The sequence below is a fragment of the Mus caroli genome, chromosome 18, assembly GCF_900094665.2.
Source record: "Mus caroli chromosome 18, CAROLI_EIJ_v1.1, whole genome shotgun sequence".
In the NCBI taxonomy this organism is placed as follows: Eukaryota; Metazoa; Chordata; class Mammalia; order Rodentia; family Muridae; genus Mus; species Mus caroli.
Genome location: NC_034587.1, coordinates 59,320,344 through 59,343,921, shown reverse-complemented (window position 1 = coordinate 59,343,921; position 23,578 = coordinate 59,320,344). Strand labels below are relative to the sequence as shown.

Below are 23,578 nucleotides of genomic sequence, written 5' to 3'. Positions count from 1 at the left end.
TGACAGAGGATTAATATCTAGAATATATGAAGAACTCAAAAATAAAGAATCAAAACAAACAAACAAAAACAGATGACTTTTTTTTTTTTTTTAAGAAAAAAATGGGCCTGGGCACATGACCAGAGAGTTTTCAAAATGTAATAAAAACCCAAGTCTGAGACTTCAACCTACTTAATCAGAATGGTTATGTCAACAAAACAACTGAAAACAAAGAAACACTGTTCACTGCAGATGAGATTGCAAACTAGTCCAGCCCCTCTGGGAACTGGTATGGGTTAATCCCAAAAAGCTAAATATAAATTAACCATATGACTCCTCCTTGGCATATGGCCACAGGACTCAACATCTTGCTCCATAGACACCTACTCGGCCATGTTCATTACTGTTCTGGACACACTAGCTAGAAAATGAAAACAACCCAGTATCCTTCAGTTGCCTAAAGGGTGATACAAATGTGGTCCTTAAATACTGTGAAATACTATTCTTCTGTGAAAACAAAAATTGAGTAGGGTAACTCAGACCCAGAAAAAGAAATGTCACAGGTCCTCTTTGATGTAGCTCCAAATCTTCAGATGTGAGTACATATCCTGGAGTAACTACAGAAACTAGGAAAGTAAAAGGGGGGCCCACAGACAGTGGGAGGCACAACAGAGAATGAAATAGCAGGGTACAAGGGATCTGCTCTGAGAAATGAGGGGAAGGACGACTATAATTAGGGAGAGAGAAATTCAGAAGAAGATGAACCAGAAGACAAACAGGAGCCAGAGGAGCATGGAGTTTTCTGTTGAGATTGTGTCTCCTAGTAACATCAGAAGCTACACCCATAAAACCTCCCCAACGTGACTGCCTAAACCCAAGTGGAACAAAGACAACACCAATAGACACTTGAAGGGAGTGGGAGAAAAGCTCAACTCTACACAAAGAACCAAAGAATGCAGAGAGCAGGAGGGGAGGGCACCCAATTTGGCTATCCAATATCAAATGGTCCTCCCTGAAAACATATATACATATGAACAACATTATACTCTCACAGAATTTGGGTACAAAGAATTTGTGGAAGAGATGCCAGAGCCATGATACTTAGACAGGAAGATATCAGTGATAAGTACCAACACTGAAGTCAGCTTCTTTTATACATGTTTCCCGGAGAAGAGATAAATATTTATTCACTCCAGTGGTGGTTTAAAGAAAAATGGCCCCTAGTGGTCCATAGAAAGTGGTACTATTAGGAGGTGTGGCCTTGTTGAAGAAACTGTGGCCTTGTGTTTTAATTCTCCTCTTGATTCCTGCAGATCTAGATGTAGAACTCTCAGCTGCCTCTCAGCACCATGTCTGCCTACATATGCCACCATGCCTCTCAGAAGGAAGATAAAGAACTAACCCTCTGAACTGTAATCCAACCCCAGTTAAATGTTTTCCTTTATAAGATTCGCCACGGTCATGGACTCATGGGGTCTCTTCACAGAAATAAAACCTTAACTAAGACATCCCAGGTAAAAGACTAACAATAGACCAAAGAAACAATTCTACCAACTTCTAGTTTGGTGGACTAACACATTTAATTAATGTTACTTACAGGAGCACCGGCAGGTTATAAACAGATGTACTACTGAAGAAAATGTGTCTCTTCCTACTGTATGATAGAATTTTCTTGAGGGAACACAGAACACACACTACTCAACCCAGAAAAGGAGACTGCAACACATCAAAGTAACAGTTGCACCGATGGCCAATTTGGTGAGCCAAGGAGATTTGCATTGGGTTACCTACAGAAGGACGGGTGACAGGTTACTGACTTGGAGAAGGAATGACTCAAAAAGAGCTGCATCACCAGAATGCCTACACCAGTACAGGTAATGACTCCCCAAAACTGCAACCCTACAGCCCTCTACTAAGAGCTTCCAGGCTGCTCAACAATCAGAATATTTTTCTTTCTCCCTTTTAAGATTTTGTTGGAAGGAGGTATTAAAGGCAGGGTTTCTCCTGTGTAGTCCTAGATGTCCTGGAACTCAATTGTTAGATCAGTAGAACAGACTGTTCTTGAACTCACAGAGATCTGCTTACCTGCTGGGATTAAAGGTATGCACCACCACTTGGCTCAGAACATTTTCATTCTGCAGTTTGTCTAGTTAAGAGTTTCTACCCTGAGCAATTGTTTACTTCCTTTTATACTGGTAAGTAGGGTGAATTGTCCAGATTTCTATTCTAAACATGTGACCTTCTGTTTGCCTCAGAGCCCCCTTCCTTTCTGTAGCAGATGTTTCAATTTGAAGAAAAGGAGAATTGTGCAATGCCACCTTCCCAATAACCTTTAACTTATTTAGAAGCCCCCAGGGAGGGGCAAGTTCTTCCAGCCCCTGCACCCTAGAAACCTTCATTTGCTTATATTTCCTTGAGATGTGGAGCCTCACGATGCTCTCTTATCCTTACCACAAAGCCCAGCCTTGACCAGGTCCTTTGTGGTTAACTACTGAATTCAGGAGCCCTCATGCCTGGGAAACTGTTCCTGTGGCACTTGACACAAGCTATTGTCATCAGAAGGAGTGGACCTCAATTGAAAAGATGCCTCCAGAAGATCCAGCTATAGGCCATTTTCTTAATTAGCAATTGATGGGAGGGGTTTCAGTCTATTGTGGGTGGTACCATCCGTAGGGTGATGATTCTGGGTTCTATAAGCAGACTGAGCAAGCTATAAGGAGCAAGCTAGTAAGCCCCCTCAAGGGCTCTGCATGCAGCTTCTACTCTGTTTTGACTTCCTGTCCTGACTTACTTAATGATCAACAGCAATTTGAAAGTATAAGCCAAATAGACCCTTTCCTCTCAATCTGGCTTTTGTTCATGGTGTTTTATCACAGCAATAGTAACCCTAACTAAGACAGAAATCTATCCCTTCTTCTGACTCGTAAACACAAATTTCAACCTCTCTTCTGGGATGTTCCATTTTGGGATGTCAGGAGTCATTTAATCTCCCTACTTTGAGCTGTTATAAGTCTCTTCAGTGACTGCTGCCCACTTCATAAAGAAGCTCCGATAATCAAAGATGACAGGAGCAATTGTCTAGGGACATAAACATAAATGTGTAGGAGATAATTTAGCAGGCATGCCATATAATTTCACATAGCAGCAGTAACTTCACCACAAGGGCCTATGGAGCCCCCATTTGTTGGCTTTCAACTGAGTTTATAGTACCAAATACAAACTTCATCCAGTGGAACATGCCGTAATTCAGACAGAGAGAAGTTATTTGCATCCATAAGAACACTGCCACTTTCACGCTCATGGGAAATATTGGTGGCATGGTAGTAGTATAGTGCAAAGGGTTCATAGATGAATAAGACTTTTTATAACAATTCTCCCCTAGCACGGTTACACTCATCAGTGGCTAGCAGGGGGAAAGCTTCTAACTCAGTCCCAGCTTTCTTTCCCCATGCCCCCAAATCAAATTATCTTAGGGTTTATTTTACTGTGAAGAAACACCATGACCAAAAAAAGCAAGTTGGGGAGGAAAAGATTTATTTGGCTTGTCACTTCCGGATCTTAATCCATCACTGGATAAAGTCGGAAAGGGAACTCAATCAAGGCTGGAGCCTGGAGACATAAGCTGATGCAGAGGCCATGGAGGGGTGCTGCTTCTTGGTTAGCTACCCGTGGTTTGCTCAGTCTGCTTTCTTATAGAACCTAGAACCACCAGTCCAGGGATGGTACCACCTACACTGGGAGGGACCCTCTCCCACTGACCACTAATAGAGAAAATGCCTAACAGTTGGATCTCATGGAGGCATTTCCTCAACTGAGGCTCCTTCCTCTCTGACAACTCTTTAATTGTCTCAAGTTGACACTCGGAAACAGCCAGTATACAAAGTGTACAGCGCCTTTGGCAATAGGACCTCAGAATCAGTTGTGCTGGGTTGTCAACAGCAGGGGCGATGGCTGTATTGTTTGGATGGGTCTTAGAGACCTTCCTGGTCAACAACTCTTAGGGATACAGCCCATCCCTGGCATTAAGTTTTCCTTTATAACATTATGGCTTCTGGGAGCAGATTTTCACATTTACACCCAATACACTCACTCAGGCTGGTTAACCATTATGTTAACATTTACACCCACAAGCTATTAGGAGTTTTCTTAATCACCTTACTGAGTGCCACATATACCTTTCCTCAAAGTTCCTAAGAACTCCATAGCTGCATCTGGCCCTTTCTCCCTGTTTGATCTGATTTCCCATCCTAACTCCTTTAGCTGTGCTTGTGTGTCTTCCAAAGGCTTTGCTAAATCTGTAAAACACTCAAGAGACTAGTATTACATCATCTATAAAGTGAAATATTTTTTCAACGGGGGTGGGGGTGGGGGTGTGCAGAATCACGGAAAGGCTGTCCTGCACAGTTCCAAGCAAATGCCAGCTGATCTCACAGCAGATGACTAAAGGGGCGCTAGAGAAAAGTGTTAGGGGTGCCCAGTACAGCATGAAACACTCCCATTGTTTGTGACAATTGTTTTCTTGAAAGATCGATGTTGGGTAAGGTAGTGTGGGTGCGAGGCAGTATCTACGCTCCCAAGTGCCATCCAGCCTCCCCATTTTGAGACACTATCGTGGGGATACCCGCCTCTCCCCAGTGTCAGTTGGTGGGCCCAGGCGTGGCTCTCCTTGATCTAACCAAGAGGGGGTGTGGCTGTGCTCTCATCGAAGATGTCCACACAGGCTCCCTGAATACAGCAATCTCTAGGTCAAAGCAGCCACTGACCACAACTGGCTGCCAAGAGGGCCCTAGGCTAGGACATGATGTCTCCTTCCAGTATATTTTCTGGCGGGAGGGAGATGTACACAGGTTGGTCTTAGTCACTTAGTGTCTGTCTAAGGATGAGTTTCATCTGTCACTCAGGCGGCTTTCTCATTTACACCTTCACTGACCTTTCCTCTGCACTCCAAGCCTTCCAGAGGCTTACATGCCCCAAGTCACAGTATCAATTCTGATTGTGACAGAATCTACCCATAATCACCTGGGAGATGAGCCTCTGGGCATGCCTTTGGGAAACACTCTTGATTACATTCATAGAAGTGTGGAGATTCACCAACTGTACGAGGCACTACTCCCCAGCCGAGAGCCTAGACCGTGAGTGGAGAAAGGGAATTGAGCAGAGAAAGCATTCGTCTCCTCCTGACTGACTATGAGTGTGAAGTAACCAGTTTCCTTAAGCCCAAGTTGCCCTGACTCCTGACTTCCCCGTTGTGATAGTCTGTTCACTAAAACAAAACATTTCCCCCTTATTGCTTCTGTTGTAGTGTTTTTTTCTTTGCATTTACTAATTTACTTAGTGTGTGTGTGTGTTGGAGGCATGCATGTGGAGATCTTTCTTTCCTTCTCTTCTCTTCTCTCTCCCTCCCTCCTTCCCTCCCTTCCTCCCTCCCTCTTCAGTACCTGATTGCTATTTTCTATTACATGTACCTCTCGATTGTTCCTTCTTTACAGCCTAAGTCTCTCCATGTGTTCAAAGTTTCAGATCAGCAAAGGCTGTTTGGCAGATACCTCATCATATTTTCTCTTATCCTGCCTCCCTGCCCAAGAAATGGCAAGCCAAAGTCTGAGTGCACTTAACCCTAAGGACCCAAGGAGTTACTTAGGCTTACTTACAAACCATGGGTGAGGGGTTGTGGGTGGAAGCATGAGTGGCCCTAGAGCAATGAATGTCAGCACCCAACACAGATGATCACTCCTCCATGGATGCACAGATAAACCCCTCTTTTCCCAGCCTATATACTCTAGCATGTCCCTGAGATCCTTGGGAGCAAGGTGCAAGGATGGCTGGAAGGAGTGTCGGGCTACCCAGGTGAGGGCTCAGTGTCCTCTCCCACACCTATTAACTATGAAGAAATATCAGCAGTAATCAAGGCTGCATGTGATGACTGTTTGCAAGCAGAAACAGCTGGTCTTAGCAGGGTGGCATCTGTTTTGATAGGAGGGTAATGTAGTACAACAATTCAAAAGCTTACTGCAGAGGAAAGCAGCCACATAGTTTACTTGTAATTCCTTCTGTAAACAAGAATTCCTGGAAGTAAGCTACGTCTGCAAAGGCTGATTGACTTATTAAAACTTCAGTGATGCGGCAAAGCCATATAATTACCATTCTAGACCCTAGTTACAGCTTCTCTCGGGCTATCTTTATGCTATGAAATAGTTATTTCCTGCTCCTGTCTGCACCAGACATAACATTTTAACAACCTTTGGGAATATAAGAACTTAACAAAACCCTAGTTTCCCACCAATCAAAGGGTCAAAAGTGTCACCAGATAGCATCTAAAACCTATAGCAGAATCTTGCTTTCACTGGCCCACCTGATGGTGTATTTAAAAAGTACCTTGAATTATGACTTCTTTTTTTTTTCCCTGTTAACTATAAAAAGTTCTTGAAATGTATACCAGTCAGAACACAGAATATGGGAAAACCAAAATCCGTGTTCTCTGGACTAGCCATTCCCTCTTCTATCTGGCTCCAGAACAAATTCTTCCTTCTCTTTATTCTCTTTGAGGTGTGGAGTGTTTTTGTATTGATAATTACGACTCCCAGGGTGGCGCTCCGGAGAGGACACATTTCACAGGAGAGGTCACCTGTTGCAAGTGAGATACCCACACAGCCCCATTGCATCCAAGGCCTTCGGTGTCCTTTCTTTGGGTGGACTGTGGTAAGTGCTCTCTGGGGTGCTTTTTCTCTGCTCTCTCTTGGTTTGGTCTGACCATTTGTTCCTTCTGAGCTGGTTCCTTAAAGAACTTGTTTGGCAGATACCTTTTTGGTTTTCATTTGCTTTGACCTGCACCGAGAGTTCTCTACTGCTTAGGGGAACTCCTCAGGCTGCTAAGAATGAGTAGATGAAGCTATGTTTTACATCCCTGGGGTTAATGCCAGATCTGTCTTCAAGCATAGTGTGTGTTTCCCTGTCTGCTGCTTGGCTGATCTACCCTAGTAAGCATGGCTCGCACGTTACATTGTGCTTCTTTGCTTCTGTTTCTCTGACTCTTCAATAAAAAACAATATTTGGTTAAAAATAAAATTCCGATTTTTAACAGGTCTGATGTCATTTCTATTGGTGTTATTAACAGTTGCTACATAAAAAGACACCCATTAAAATAAAGTTTTTTTTTTTAAAAAATTACCGCATTGTTACCTATTGTCTTCTACAATGATGTGGCTTTCATTTGATTTTACAAACTAAATCAGGTATAATACCAATAGAATAAAACAGATGAAGACAGTGCCCACAAATAAGAGCTATTCAAGGCTCATCTTTTCTAGCATTAGAACTAGCCACTCTACATGAGGTGATAGCTCTTGCATCAAATCACTTTGGGGTGTACAAACAGACCACTGTCCTCTACCAACCCAAGGGTAAAAGTGTCGTGAGATAACATCTGAGGTTTACAACAGCTTTATTATAACTCACTACCTGATGTTTCTGCCAGTGTATTTTAAAAGCTTTGAGTTATGATTTTCTTATTTCTGCTATTTAAAAAAAACCCTTTATGAAACCATTACACATTGGCAAGTAGTTTGGGGGCTGCCCTGATTATGTGTTGTCAGGCCATGGTAACTCATACTTGGCTCCAGAATAAACAAACTATCATTTATTTCCTATGAAGTGATACCTGTGTTTTTGAAAGCACAAAAAGGCCACTAAATGTAAGAATATACCCAATTGAATTAAAGAATGAACTCAATGGTGCTGAAATAAACTTTACTGCTTTCGTATTATGCCAGGCCCTAACTATATACTTCACCATCTCATCCCTGCTTATTCTTCAGAACAACCTGGGAGAAGGAGGTGGGGGACGGGGAAGGCCTACACTTACTTATTCAAGTCCAAATACATTGACAGAAATAAGTAACATGAGTACACACATTTCACTTACAGGAATTACACACAATTCTTCAATTACATGGATAATTGCAGTACTAAAGTTACCATGTGCACATATACACATATGTAATGCAATTTTGGTCTGGTTTTGTTTTGTTTTGTTTTCCCACCAGAGCTCCAAATTGGGATACATGGTTGATACCTGGAGCTACAGCCCAGTGTGCTAATGCTAATTCTTAGTAAGGAAAGAACTAGCAAGTCTGGTAAAAATTAAGAATAGTTTGAACACTGTGCACGGTGCTCCCATATGCCAAACCTTACTGAGTTTAGAATCAGCAGTTAACCTACCACGCCCTGTAGCTTGTCAAATTGAGTCTTAAATGTTCTATGTACATGACCTCTGTCCCCTCGGGGCGACCACAGAGAGTTAGATACCATCCGTGTTAGTTACAGGCCTGTAAGTGCATCGACAAGAGAGCTGTAGGTTAAAAAAAAAATAAAAAATCTAGATTTCAGTCCAGTTTTGTGACATTGTCACAGCTATCTTCACTTTAGATAATGTAGAGGGAAAAAAAAATCTATCAAGCAGACCTCTGCTCATAAGCCAAAGGGCCAGTGTTACATTTATTAATAAAACATTGATGTGAAAATCGTCATGTTCAAGAGACTATAAACTATAAACATGCAAAGGCAACGCTCGCAAATCACAGAATGATTTAATAGTCTTTGCGCCCCGCCACTTACCCACACCCCGAAATCAAGGGTCCTGTTTTTAGCTGGAAAATATTTTTATTGCACCTATTCATTTTGCCAATGAAGAAGAGGGGAGCCAGTGTACATCCAGGAGTACAGAGTACCAGCACCACGGAAGAGCCGCAAGGAACCAGCTCCAGGAAATAGAGTCCGGGTATTTCCGGTAGGGAACGCCTACGTCACCGGAAGGAGGGCGGGCTGCTAGGCTTTAAGAAATACCACGCTTACCATGGCCGCTTCGCTAGGACGGAGCCACACCTAACATGGACGCGGTGACGCCCGCCCAGGCCCATCCCTCGATGACACTTCTTCTTCGGAAGACGCTAGAGGCGGCGGAAGCGGAAGCGCTGCGGAGGTGGGGGCCGCAGGAAGAGTCTGTCGCGATTCTTGGTCCCTCTCCACCACAAAAACAGACGGAGGGCCGGCGTAAGTGAGCCGCGGCCTGGGAGGCGGTCGCGACGGTGGAGGTGCGCGGTGGTGGGCAGATGGAGGGGTCCGGGGCTCCCACCGCCCAGATCCTCGATCTCGGGGTTCAGGAACTCTGGGGCCTAGAGCGACCGAGAAAGGAGAGTCCGAAGTGTAGCGCTGGCCTTTCAGGCCTTGTTCCCAAGGCATCGCAGCTTTCTAATTCCGCCACGCAGAGCCTTGCCTGGGGCTCGGTTTCATCCCCCAAATGCGAGCCTTGGGCCAGACCTGGGGCCCCTTCCCCAATACACACACCCCAGGCGTCCGCAGATGCAACGATTTTAATGTTGAGTCGTTTGAGTCAGTCAATCGAGGAACGCCTGCCATCAGTCCGCTGAGGAAGTAGCCCTCCTATGATGCGGTTAATTCATCGTGGAAAAAAAAAAAGAAAGAAAGAAAGAGAGAGAAAAAAGGGGGACCCTGGTTTTTGTCCCACTGTTACTGTTTTATTTGGTGGTCTTTTTTTTTTTTTTTTTTTTTTTTTTTTTTTTTTTTGTGAGCAGATTTCTCTTCATTGACTTGACCCTGAAATGTCTCATCTTTTTGAGAAAAGTATCTCGAAGTAGACACTGGCTTAAATCTGTCTCCCCCTCTCGCCCCATCCCATCACAAATGGGAGNTTTTTTTGAGCAGATTCCTCCTCATTGATTTGAACCTGAAATGTCTCATCTTTTTGAGAAAAGTATCTCGAAGTAGACACTGGCTTAAATCTGTCTCCCCCTCTCGCCCCATCCCATCACAAATGGGAGTTACAATAGGGTTTCTGTAAAGCCATGGTTTTTTTTGTATTTTTTTTTTTTCTGGAGAGATGGGAAAAGCACATACTATGTAGTTATAGACTGAGAATATTCGTGTGTGTGTGTGTGTGTGTTTTTAACTTGTTTGAGAATTACCGTTTTTAGATGACTAGAAAGACATGCTCATCCCTCTTGTCATAGATTGTGATGTTGCAGGTGTGCTGTGTTTGGGAGAAGGGTGTCAGTCGGGTGTGGATGTGTGTGTTGTACAGTGTCATCCATCCTTTAAGCATAGCAGCCATCAGTCTTTGCCAAAGCATGTGTGACTTCCTACAAAAGATCCTGCTGTTTGTTGACATTCCTTTGTAGAAGGTGTGTTGGGGGGGGCAGGGGGAGGGCGAGAGGGTGGGAGCAGGTCTTTGGTTCCTCACCTGAGAGTCAGGACTCTCCCTCTGTACCTCTGGCCATTTGTATGTAATTCTGCCCTGATTGTACTTGGCCTCTTGGTGGGGGAGGTATTAAAGTAGAGTCTGGGAAGGTTGACTGAAGAGGAGAAAAGAATTCCATGGGTACAGCTAGAGGGAAGCCATTGTCCATACCAGGTGAGGACTTGACAGTCTGGCTGCTTCCCAGTACACCCGGCTCCTGTGTGTAGCTCCTCAGCCGTGCTGTGTAAGTAAACCCCAAAACCCATTAGTTCCCCAAGGTAAACTTTGGTAGAATTGTACGTTAGTTTGTCATTGGGGCCTCATAAGGGAGATTTATGTCTCTCTGGAGAATGAATTCAGACAACACAGCAAGTGTGTGTGTGTGTGTGTGTGTGTGTGTGTCTGTGTGTTGAAATGGTTGTGTGCCTGAGGTCCCCGTTTCATTTTTATTCAGAAGGACATAACAAGAGAAAGGGGAAACTAGGTTTCACTGAAGCTAAGTGGTGTAAAAGTTGGTCTTGAATTGGAATTGAAGGCCTAGGCCCTTGTTTCAGAAACGGTGCGTTCTGCCTCAGAGACAGACAGCATATTCTTCTGATGCTCATTGTCATTATTTGTAAAATAAAGGGTTGAACTAGATTCCTTGCCCTTTCATCAGTAGAGGTTCCCCCTCCCCTTTTAAATCAAAGCAATGTGGTGGATGGATGACACTTTGAGAGCAAGAGGACACATTATAGATAGTGGATACATAAAGTATTCTGTGAATATTAATTATGTGATGTGCAAGGTTCCGCTGACATAACAGACTGAAGCCAAGAGGCATTAGATAAAGAGGCATTAGAAACCTCAGCGGCAGGAATGACCCAGGCAGTGTAGGACCCATAGGATGATTTCAGAAGATCTTTGTTCCATGTTGATGTTTGTTTGTTTAGGGTCATGAGATGTCATTTGATCTTAGTAAGTTGGGATGATTGAGGAAGCAATCTGACCTGTGGAATCTAAGAGTATAAGCCAGGTGGGAAGGCTTTGCTGCCACCTTGTACTCACCAGACAGTAACTGAATGAGTGAGGAGATGGAGGGATGCCTAGATACCGGTGACCGAGAGCAAGGGGTCTTTTCAAGAGAATTGCTGTTGATTAGATACAGACCAAGACCTTGATTCCACCTTGTGGGAAAAAGAAATCTTAACAGATCCCTGCCATTCCAGCTAGTTTTGTGATGTCAGTTTAGCTCTTCTCTGTGAAATGCTAGTGTTGCAGAGTGCCATGTGTGAGTTGAGGAGTGGAGAGGAGTAATTACTCCTTTCTAATTAGTAGTCAGTGATAAAAAATACTGACAAGGTAGATCAGGTAGAGGGAGATTGTCAGTTGAAAGGGGCTTAAGGAGTCCAGGAGGTCGGGTATTTATAGGCACAGGTGGTTTCAGGCTTATGCACTGCAGTGTTAAGTAAATACATCTATGATAGAGTACACAATTAAAAGGGCGTAATTTCAAGCAAGTGAATGTTAGAGCATTAAAGCTTAAGACAGGCACAATTTGAGGATCAACCCAAATGATTTTGTGGGTTTATTATAGAGTCCTTTCTGCTGAGGACATGGCAGAAGGAGAAGGCCTTAGAGAGGCATACTTTAGAAAGACTTGATTGACAGGGCATTGGCAAAGAACTCAGGCTTAAGACTCTGCCTGGGATGCCAGGTCAGAATTGAAGCTTCCTTTGCTCTGGTAAACTGGCTCCTGTGGAATGCTAATGGGCTACCCAGGTGGTTATGGCTGTTGTGTGGAAGCCCAGTTTTGTGGAGGAAGGTATGGTCCAAATTCTAATGGCATCCTGAAGCCAGTCTCCAGGCCTTGTGATGTAGCTCTGGAATGTGGTGAGACAGCTGTAGTGGCTGAGCACTGACAATCATAGAGAATGCTATGTAGGTGGGGAAGTCTGGGTCCTCTGAGGCTGACATTTAATATTTGACCCAAGGCAAGTGACTTCCTGATTTACACTCTCCGGTTCTTTGTTCATCTAAAAGAGTCTCTGAAATTTAATTTGTAATTCTGTCTGCATGAGAGTAGGAGTGAGAAATGCCACTGTCCTATTCTCAGATGAGTTCATAACTCAGAAAACATCAGCAGTGTGACTAGGTAGTCTCTGAGGGTCCCTTTAGCATTTAGTATTTTTAAGAGACAGATTATCGTTTCTGTCAGACTAACATTCTTGGAGGTTCAGAGCCTCCAAAAGTTGTTAACTTTAGAAATAATGGTTGATATTTTAAAATGCCCTATTCATGTATTGACATTTATGTGTTGCTTATAGTCACCTGTTCTTCACCCTCATGTCACATCTTTTGCCTGCTCCTGTCCTGAGAACTGGAATTGCCTTCACCCTCTCTTTTAACCTTCTATTCCCTTAAACCTTCATTTCTGTCTCTAGGGAAGTAGGATGCTAGGTGGTGGGTGGTGTGGGATGGAGAAGCTGGGAGAAGGGGAAATAAGGGCTGGCCGAGGTGCTTTCCTTCAGCTTGACTTGCTTTCTAATCCCCCTTGCCAGGAAGGAAACCAAAGAGATCCTATCCACGTGGGACCTGGGCAGGAATCACTTGGCGTTTTCTTCACATACAGGAGCACAGGGCCCCTGGTCCACAGTGTTTGAAATAATGCTCAACATAGCCTAGCTTGGTTTTTATGTAAATGAGCTGATGCCCACTTGAGTTGGACATTCTGTTGTCTTTTGTCAACATGCACCAAGGCTAAGGAAAAGTAAAGAAGCCCTGAGTGATGAAGATTTCCCTCCCGAACGTTCCCAGAGAGGGCTTCCCCTTGGCTCTCAGTGTCCTGATGTAAAGGTCTGCCTCTTACCCAGTGTCATTTCAGATCCACCCTTCACCAAAGGCTTAGAGCCTTTTTATCTGACAGGTGTGTGTGTGTATGTGTGTGTGTGGTTTGGTGTTTTGTTTTGTTTTGGTTTTTCGAGACAGGGTTTCTCTGTGTAGTCCTGGCTGTCCTGGAACTCACTTTGTAGACCAGGCTGGCCTCGAACTCAGAAATCTGCCTGCCTCTGCCTCCCAAGTGCTGGGATTAAAGGCGTGTGCCACCATGCCCGATGACAGGTGTGTTCTTGTAAGTATAGGATGGACTTACAAGAACACATGCTTAATTATAGGCCTAATGGAAGAGCTATGAATGGAAGAGCATATAAGTCCTATAATTTAGTTTTTGTCACTGGTTTTTGGTTTTAGATACATTTGATAGGCTAACTAGACTATCACGGGCTTGTTGAACTCCTATCTCCTTTATGATTTATCTCTATAATGTTAAAATTCTAAACAAATCAATTTTTGTAAACTTAGTTATAGTAAGGCTAGTTAACTTGGGATTTTAAGTATTATGAGACCCTGAGGGTTATTAAATTTGCCTCTAAAAGAGCACTGCAGAATAATAATGCATAATCAGAGATAGTAGTCGTAAAAGCAAGATGCTTTATGTGCAGTGGATTCAGTGGGGGCACAAAAGGAAGAGTGTGGTCTCTCCTATCAACCTCCTGATATAAAGGTCTGTCTCCTACCCCGTGTCAACTCAAGCCCTCCCTTCATCAAAGCCTTATAGCCAAGGAAGAGTCAGGAGTATGTCCTTTGAAGGGCTGTCAAATTCTTTTTTTTGTTTTGTTTTGGTTTGATTTTTTGAGACAGGGTTTCTCTGTATAGCCCTGGCTGTCTTACTTTGTAGACCAGGCTGACCTCAAACTCAGAAACCCGCCTGCCTCTGCCTCACGAGTGCTGGGATTAAAGGCGTGCGCCACCACACCTGGCGGGCTGTCAAATTCTTAAACCTAAAGCACTTCAATACCTGGGTTATTCTGAACATCTGGGCCATCCGTAGATAGATACGGCTCTTCAACTTACTGTAAATAGCTATTGTGTGTGTTTTTATTGGGTTAACCTGGTAGTATTTACTGCTGAGATTATTGAATGTTGTGGTAGCAAACTGCTCTCAGGAGTGTGAACTGCTTAGTGGGTGCGTGTGGAATAATGGATTTATGCTGCGTGCAGACGTGTTAGTGTCTGGAGGTGAGCTTAAGATGCTTTCTTCCCCAAACTGACATCTAACACACAAACTGCTGTGTGTTCCATAGAGGACTCAGATGATCTAACGTCGTCTTCACAAAACACCTACCTTTTAAATCGAAGTTTGAAGCCTAATTAATAATTTTCTGAACTAGAGAGAAGGGGAACTAGGAAGGGGAGGGGAGAATAAAGAAAGATGACTGTTCCAGCCAGAATAAATAACATATATGGAAAGAGCCCTGCTTAGAAAGCTGGCTGATGCTGCTCCTCCTGGAGTGTACCAGGGGTCACAGGGAAGCATTAGAAGGTGACATTAGAAAAGTAGCTTGAGCCGGGCGTGGTGGCGCACGCCTTTAATCCCAGCACTCGGGAGGCAGAGGCAGGTGGATTTCTGAGTTCGAGGCCAGCCTGGTTTACAGAGTGAGTTCCAGGATCAGCCAGGGCTATACAGAGAAACCCTGTCTCGAAAAACCAAAAAAAAAAAAAAAAAAAGAAAAGTAGCTTGAGGCTGGATTGGAAAGAGTCTTACCCTTTAGGAGCCACGGGTCCTTGGAGACCGATGTTCTTGTCTTGTATTTTCTTTTCCGTTCTGTTCTTTTCTTTTTTTCGCTTTTAAAGAAATCCCATAAGCATGAGCAATCTGTAAAGCTCTGACTGAGATGAACATGAGTCAAAACTAAGTTGTTTTTTCATGTTCATCTGCTCTTATTTTTCAGTAGCAACCACTGTTCCTATTGTGTAAAGAACACCGGCGTATTCGTCATGTACTGTTGTCTACATAAAATCATACTTGAGACTTAGTCTATGCAATGCTTTTTATTTTTTTAAGCTTAGTAAGAAGAATGCTTTGAAAAGATTGCTGTAGCTTCAGTGTAGAATGTAGTGTGATAAGCACTATTTAGTGAATGATCTACTGAAGCCTGAGCTGTGGTTGCCTTTGCTATAGGCCTTGATGACACACTGCTGGGTACTAAGTAGAAAGCCGTTGACCACAGCAGCATAGATGAGGCTCGGTAGTAGAGCCCCAGAAGCCAGTGGGAAGGCATGGAATAATGGTATCGTGGGAAATGGGTGATAGCTCACAGAGGACTCATGGAGACTGAGAGGTCTGCATGTGTTTAGGACAGAATTTATAGTGTAGGAGTTTAGTGAACTACAGTAGAAGACAGTGTGTGCTGTGTTTGATTTGTGTAGCTGAAGCCTTAGGAATGGGTGTAGTTGGTGGGTTAGAAATGGGTTTGCACAGGAACTGGCAATAGAGACACGAGTGGGCACAGAGAGATCACTTGGGGAAATTAGAGGTGAGTAGTCCCAGAGAAGAGGATACTTTGGAGCCCAAGCCTGAGAAGAAGGTTCAGGAGGTGCTGTAATAGAAGAAATTTCTGTTGGAGAAGAGACGATAAACAGAAAAATGTGGGTGTGATATAGTAAAAACTGGTTTGTATATTTATTTTTGATGTAGTTACATAACTGTAATTGCTACTGTTATGAATCGTAATGTTTGAAATGCAGAACATCTGATATGTGACCCCCCAACAGGGTCATGACCCACAGGTTGAGAACTGTTTCAGGCCCGTACTATTAACATGCCTTTTGATGAGAACCCACGCATGGTTCTATAATCTTTATTTCCTTGCTTCCTGGGTTGCGACTAGTCAGAGTGACCATGTAGGGAGTTTGCATAAGGTTATATGTGGAATGCTGGAACCCAGGTACTGGCGAGAGTGCTGATAACCACATGAACTTTTCAGTGAGGGAAGAAGAGATGAGAACACAGACAAGCACAAGGAAATACAGATTTATGTAGACTGTGTTTGCTCCTGTTGATTGCTAAAGCAGAGGATCCCTGGGAGCTATGCATATTTCAGTACTGTGTCCTTTTATTCCAGGGTGCCCAAACTTCCCAAGTACAGTGCATGCTCACCTTGACAGACTGGTGTTTCATCGTGTGGAGGATTAAGAGCCCTGCTAGTAGTTCAGCCTCATCTACATTCCATATCGTCTTCTTCATCCTAACACCAGCAGTTTTGTTTCAGTTTATAAAACAGATTTCCTTCCCAGACAGAGTTCAGCATATCTGGGGAGGGGGGCGGCGACCCTGAGTATGTGAGGACCTCAGGGACTGTGTGTTGTTAACCTGGATGCAGCTTCTTGAGGACCCTAGCCTCAAGCCCAGAGGGAAACGGCAAACCCTTTCTGTGTGGATGCTGATAATATATGCAGAAAATGGCTACCATAGCTTTCTCTCCTGAATGTCTACAGCCTAGAGACTGCTCCGCTACAGAGACAGCTTGCCTGTTGAGATTAGCTAAATCTGTTTCCCTGTTCCAGCTGTACATCATAAGCCCTGCCTCCCTGTTCTGCGCTATACAGTGATCATCCAGGGAGCTGCAGTTTCTCCACCAGATTCCAGCCCACCTGACTTTCAGCATTTCTGTCTGCCCAGCAAGGTCCAGGTCTCAGGGAACCACCCAAGGACTTGAAGGCATACACTACTGGGGCCTCCTAGCAGGTTTTTCTTTTTTTGCTTCCCTACTCTCTTTTTGCCCTATTTTCTGATCATCCCTCAGATATCATTTTGACTGGCCTTTCCTTCCAATACGCCGGCAGTGAAGGAAGCTGGTGTGCTGTGTGCTGCTTTAAAACTGTGTCTGCTTTCTGTTTACCACTTATCTCAGCTTGAAGTTCTAAGGTCGTTTGCATGATTCCTTACCTGCTCACTGACTTCCAAGGTCTTTTGTTCATGATGCTAGGCTTACTACAGGCTTTTGAAGTATGTGAAGGCGTGTGTGACTTAGAGAATTACCCGAATAAATCTGATTTCACCTGACAACTCTGTCTACAATGTGCCATTGATGCTGAAGAGGTTCACATTTCAGAACTAGTCTATATCTGGACTGCCATCATTAAAATATTTCCAGACATTCTGACAGTCTGGGTGGTATACTCACATATCAATAAACAGAACAAAATATGTTGTTGCTCACCTCATTTTCCTTCCCTCGTCTTCTTCCCTTACTAAGGCTTCATTTTAAAAGCTAAGTGTATAAGCTACATAAAAGTGAGTTTGCCCTTCAAAATTGCTGTGTGTGTGTGTATGTGTGTTTAAGGAGAGTGTCTATAGTTCGGTTTTATTCCGTTCACAGAAGATAAGTCTCATTCCCTCACTTTACAGGTAGGAAAATAAGAATTTAAAAGGTCGATTCCTCTCCTGGAAGTAGTAATTTGTGGCAGATCAAAAATTCGAGTCCTAGAGTCTGCTGTGTTGGGCTAGCTTACACACAAGGCTGGATTCCTTGGTATTAATGGCAAGCAGGTGAGGGTGCAGCTGAGCTTGATAGCTGAAAGGGTCACTCCTGTGAGTTCAGACATGCCTTTCTTTACATACTGCTGTTTCCAATCATGAGCTCCTAGCCAAGAAGCAGTTTTGCTACCTAGTTGAGTTATCTTGCTTTATACACTGAAGAAATTGATGCCTGGAGAACCAGCTGTGTGGGAAACTCCAGAATGCAAATTAGAAAATAGGACTTTCTGCTTGGGTTCTGTTCACTCTAAACTGTTCTTCAGGACAAGATACTCATATGGTGTAGTATTGTAATAGCATCAGTATTCCTTTGCCCATTAGTAACCCTGAATGAATATTATAACTCACTTGTAATAGGAGCACTTTGTGTCGGAGTTTGGTGTGCTTTAGGCTGCACTATTCTGTTTGCCTTTCAGGTGTTTTGAACTAACTTTGACACTGAGGGAGCACAGCCATGGGACCACGAAAGAAAAGTGCTAAAGTGTGTGTGATGGACAGTGAGGTCGCCGAGGAAATGACAGCCGATGAAGAGAAGGACTACATGAACCAGCTGTCACATGAAGTGCTCTGTCATATTTTCAGGTGGGATGTTGTTTGGATTACTTTCATGTTTCTACAATGTAAAAGTAAAGTCAAACTTGTCTTAGAAAGTTTCTCTCCTTTATTTTACCATATATATATTAGTGTTTTGCTAGCATATCCGTTTATGTGCCATGAAGTGTGTATGTCTGTGTGCCATGTGTGTGCCTAGTGCCTGCGAAATCAAAAGAAGGTGTTGGATCCCCTAAATCTGGAGTTGTAGATGGGATGCACTGGTAGCAGGGACTTGAGCCTGGGTCCTGCAAGAACAGCAAGTGCTCTTAACTGATGAGCCGTTTCCAAGCCTCCAAAACACTGTAAAGTTATATTTCTACTCAAGCTGTATTTTAAGAACCACTGATTAAACCAAGAAAGAAAATATTTTATTCCAGTTTCCGTTCTTTTTATTCATTATCTTTATCCATACCATTCAATGACTAGAATAATTCTCTGGAGTTTGAGACCCAAGTTAGCGTCCTGGTCTACCATTCTCTACCTGTGGACAATGATTTGACAGAGGTGTTTTAGGATTGGGTGGCCAGTGTTCTCAAAGCACTCGTGGCATTGTAAGACATGGATGTGTGGTTTAATGATCCTGTATTTTGTTCTCCCGACTTTATGTTGCAACAATACTTTCAGTTACCATGTTAGTCTTTGCTTTCTATTCTATCACTGGTACATGTGACACAGTACTTAAAATTTCCCTTGTCTTGCATATGGTTCATTTCTGGTTTGTCTTTTTTCCCATTCTTATAATTAAAATTTCTAAGCCTCTAGGATTTTTTTTATTAGATAATTGTCATTAGACTAGATTATTCACTCAGAAAACCATCCTACCTATTAAAAGTTCTCAGAAATGTGTTGAATTTTACACATTATCAATATTTTCAAATTATGAGGTTTTTAAGTAATATTAAGTTATTTTAAGGAGTCATGAGCACTTTGTTTTTATAATATACTGTTGAATTTTTTTTTTTCATCCTTTGTAGCTTTTATCTTCTGTGGCACAGTATAGTCTTTGATAGTTAATATCTGAGAATAAAAGGCCCAATTAAAACAGTAGGTATCTTTTCTACCATAGCAAAATGATGTTAAAATTCATGTGCTAGAAAAAAGTGTGGAAATGCCAAAAGTTTCAGTAAAGGCAACTAAGAGTACCCAATGTTCAAAGACAGTAAATAAATACAGTAAATAAAGTGTAGTTAGGGTAAGAGCTGAAGAGAATCGCAGGAGTTGGGCAGAGTGGCTCAACTAGGGGCTGCATGTGTGTATTCAAATTCATGAAGTTTAAAAAGTTGGTTTTCATATCATTGTGGAAAAGATGTATAGGTGATGATATCAGAGCCTACAAACATTTGGAGAAAAAAACTAAAAGCATGTCTCTATCTCAGATCCTATAGCTTTTTTATAAATGGGGAGAGTTAAACATGAAATCTCTAAAGCATAGTTATAATCGTTAGCTGTTGACTGATGGTCACTGCGTGCTGTCATTACCCTGATTAATCATGCCAGCCCCATAAAAATGCACAGACGTTAGGCCTCAGAGATAATTTCAAGTGTTTGGATATATTGTGGACATGTTGGACCATATTTTACATTGGAAGCAGATGCTAGTCTCTAGTTGGGTGGATTATTCAAATGTAAAGATGAGAATCGGGCAAAGGGGTCTTATATTGTTTCTAATAAACTTGATCACATTAACTGAATGCAGAAACTCTAAGCTGCCCTGAGTTCGTGGTCTGGATTTTTCTAGAATAAATAGGTTAAGTTTTATTTTTAGACTCCTAAATTTTTTATCTGAAGACTCCTGCTGTAATTGTGTGGTCTCCCTTTGTTTACTCTTTTCTAAAATGTACTGATGTACTCTTATAATATGGTTTTTATTAACTTATAGAAAAATTAGGTTTCATTAAGCTATTTTTCACACAAAAAATTTGTTTTTGTTATGTGTCCATTCCCTGCCTCCCCCACCCCACTTCCTATGTGCCCTTTTAATGCTGGTTTTTTAAACCACATCTATCATAGAAAAAGACATTTCTACTTCCTAGGAAAAGTTTGATGAAAAATCATCCTGCTTTCTTTTTAAATGTTACTCAGAAGTTATAAAACTAACTCAGGCAAATATTTTGGATAATAGTAAAACTATTGGAATATATAAAACTTGGTTTAGAAAGCAAATTCAGTGTTTTTCATTGCTTATATAATGTGTAGTTATATATCTTCTGAAAATTGTTTTAAGCTCTAGAGAGTAACAGTAATGTTTTTGGTGAAAATTTAATTGAAATGTATCCTCTTTATTTAAATAGCTTTGAGGAAGGGCCGGTGGTAGGAACCCAGCACAGTGGAAAGATAGTGGGCATGCACACGGACACTTGGCTGTTGGAATTAGAGTCAGCCTGCAGCCTGTGGCCATTGCTGCTCTCCCACATACCTAGCTGTAGGAATTCCATCGGCTTAGCTTTTCTAGCCAGCATCACTACATTTAAACTGGCCCAATAGTAGCCCTACCCAATGAGTGAAGCTCACAGCAGATGAGGAAGATACCTCAGCAGGACTTTGAAGATGATTATGTTAAGGAATTGGTTATATAGTTGTAGATTGCATTGAAGGAACAAGTGAAGAGTGGCAGCAGGAAGTAGCTCTGCTGCCCCTGCCTTCTCCTTGACACAGGAGCTGTTAGCTAGAGGACCAGGGACAGGGTGACACCGCAAGGGTAGTATGTGAAAAACACAGCTAGCTGCTCTTCTTGGAATACAGTTGTGACACTGTACCCACTGGGTAAAAGGCAGCTTCCACTGGACAGTCTAGGTGTGTATGGAGGGTTTTTAAGGACAAAGATGAGGCTTTCTGCTATTTAAAAATAGATGTTGATGTCATTAGAAACTAGATAGAAATAGGTTGGCTGTTAATTTCAGGAAGGAGATAAGACTGGGAAGAGTCAGCTGCTGGGTAGAGCATCTCAGAGGACAGCCATGCTAGACTCCTGTATGCAAGCATAATAGTATCATTAATAGCATCAGGGATTGATGCTTGCCCATGGGATGAGTCTCAAGTTGGGCAGGTTATTGGTTGGCCATTCCCTCAGTCTTTGCTCCATCCCCATGCCTGTATTTCTTGTAAACAGGATACATTTTGGATTGAAAGTTTTATGGGTGGGTTGGTATCTCTGTATTGATCTACTGGGGTTCCTCCATGGCTAGAGGAGGTGGCCTTTTCAAGTTCCATATCTCCAATGTAGTTAGGTGATTAGTCACTGATTCTTGGGCACTTCCCTTATCCCAGGTCTCTGTCTGGTCCTGGAGATGCCCCCCCCCCCGCCCCCACCTCTCCACACCCACCAGTTGCAGATTCCATTCATTCTCATGACCATCTGGCCATCTCTCCTGTCCCTCCCCACATTAACCCTCCCCATCCCCCCAACCCCCAGTTCTTCCCTCCATCTGCCTCAGTGGATGGAGTGTAAGGACTCTTATACTGAAGAATAGGAAGGATTGCAGGCCCCCAAGGAGGATAGGAAGACCAACAGAGTCAACTAACCTGGACCCTTGGGGCTCTCAGAGACTGAACACTAAAACCAGAGAGCATACACGGGCTGGACCTAGGCCTCCTTGCACATACATAGCAGATGGGCAGCTTAGTCTTCTTGTGGGTCCTGAAGAACTGGAGCGGAGACTATCCCAAAAGCTGTTGCCTGTCTCTGGGATACATTCTTCTAGCTGGGCTGCCATGTCTGGCCACAGAGGGAGAGGAGACTTGAAGAGCCAGGGTTGGGAGGGTGGGGGATGGATACCTAGGGAGGCTCCCACCCACTTAGAGGAGAAGGGGACGTGAAATGTGGGGAAGGATTGTGGCTGAGGGGCGGGGGCGGTTCTGGAGGAGGGTAGTGAGAGGGATATAAAGTGAGTTAATTTAAAAAATTAAATAAAATATTAAAAAAAGAAAATTGGGGCTGGTGAGATGGCTCAGTGGGTAAGAGCACCCGACTGCTCTTCCAAAGGTCCAGAGTTCAAATCCCAGCAACCACATGGTGGCTCACAACCATCCGTAATGAGATCTGACTCCCTCTTCTGGAGTGTCTGAACACAGCTACAGTGTACTTACATATGATAAATAAATAAATCTTTAAAAAAAAAAAAAAAGAAAATTGAGGAAAGGCTTTAGCAACACGTATAGCAGTGCATGTGAAACGATGTGTGCCTTAAGTCAGCACACATACATGTGCTTGATTGGAGAAAGGCATTTCAAGGAGCAGTGCGAGCTGGGAGGGAACTGTAGGGATCGTGCTGTACGACGACCCAGGAAGCTGACTGATATCCCCTTCTGGCTGTCTCTCCTTCCTTCCCTTGTCTGCCTTGAAATGCACTGAGGGCTTGGTTTGGGTTGTTCTCTTCTTTGTGCTGTTTTTGCCTTTTGGTATGTTCATTTTTATTTTTATTTACATATTTTGTCCTTGAAAACGTTTGGGAAGTATTGTAGGTTTATCACTGTGGCATGGAGAGAGTTTAGTACTTTGAGTGCTCAGTATTTGCCGGCTTACCTGTATTTACTTAAAAGCTGAATGGGGACTGGAGAGCTGGTTCAGTGGTTCAGAACACTTGTTGCTCTTGCAGAAGCTGCAGGTTTGATTCCTAGCACCCATGTGGTAGCTCACAGCCATGTGTAACTCCAGTCCCAAGACCAACACCCTCTTCTGACCTCCAAGGTCACTAGGAGTGCATGTTGTACACATACATACATGCAGGCAAAACATTAAACATGAAATAATAAATTAGCAACTAAAAAAAATGGTGAGCTGAATGAATGAGCGAGTGCTGTGAATGTTCCTAGGACCTCAGGTCATTTAGAGAGGGAGAAGCCCTGCATGCAGATTAATTGATTCATCTTTCTCTCCATTACAAAGGTACCTGCCACTGCAGGACATCATGTGCATGGAATGCCTCTCTCGGAAGCTAAAGGAGGCAGTCACTCTGTACCTGAGGGTTGTCAGAGTGGTGGATCTCTGTGCGGGGCGCTGGTGGGAATATATGCCAAGTGGTAAGTACACAGGTTTGAAGGTACATTTGAGCCCTATTAGAAAGTGAAAAAAATGGCGTCCATAGAATGTGACTTTTTTTTTAAGCTAACAAATTTATGACATAAAAGTGTGTGTGTGGGGGGAGGTACTGTTTAGAGGGGAGGAAGAAAGAGGGTCTAGCAGGAGGAAGGAAAACAAAAGATGAAGGCTAACTATGATGCACGTGTCATGGCAAGCTCTCACTAAAATAATAATAGAAAGGGCTGCCTACTCTTTAACAGTTGCCTGCTCATTAGCATGCTTGTCTGTCGTTTATTAACTAGTCTTTTAAAATTGTGCTTCTAAAAAAATAACATTCAAACCATGAGACTTTGAGCATGGATTGAGGCTGAGGCAG

The 23,578-nt window shown here is 43.1% G+C and overlaps 2 protein-coding genes across 8 annotated transcripts in view; one reads left to right on the top strand and one right to left on the bottom strand.

The window, feature by feature from the left end:
- Nucleotides 1-8,766, bottom strand: part of LOC110284943 (serine protease inhibitor Kazal-type 10) — a 113,492-nt gene extending 104,726 nt beyond the window's left edge. Inside the window, exon 1 of one of the 2 annotated variants that reach the window (XM_021150954.1) lies at nt 8,593-8,766. The gene's annotated coding sequence lies outside the window, so the exon portion shown is untranslated. The remainder of the gene's footprint in view (nt 1-8,592) is intronic. The other variant, XM_021150955.1, reaches the window with a different exon arrangement.
- A 47-nt stretch (nt 8,767-8,813) lies between these two features.
- Fbxo38 (F-box protein 38) overlaps nt 8,814-23,578 on the top strand; it is a 47,441-nt gene continuing 32,676 nt past the window's right edge. For 3 of the 6 annotated variants that reach the window (XM_021150557.2, XM_021150555.2, XM_021150553.2), the window contains exons 1-3: nt 8,814-9,068; nt 18,005-18,170; nt 23,068-23,201. In XM_021150557.2, coding sequence (XP_021006216.1) covers nt 18,043-18,170; nt 23,068-23,201 — 262 coding nt within the window. In that variant the 5' untranslated portion in view covers nt 8,814-9,068; nt 18,005-18,042. The remainder of the gene's footprint in view (nt 9,069-18,004; nt 18,171-23,067; nt 23,202-23,578) is intronic. The other 3 variants (XM_021150556.2, XM_029471863.1, XM_021150554.1) reach the window with 2 other exon arrangements.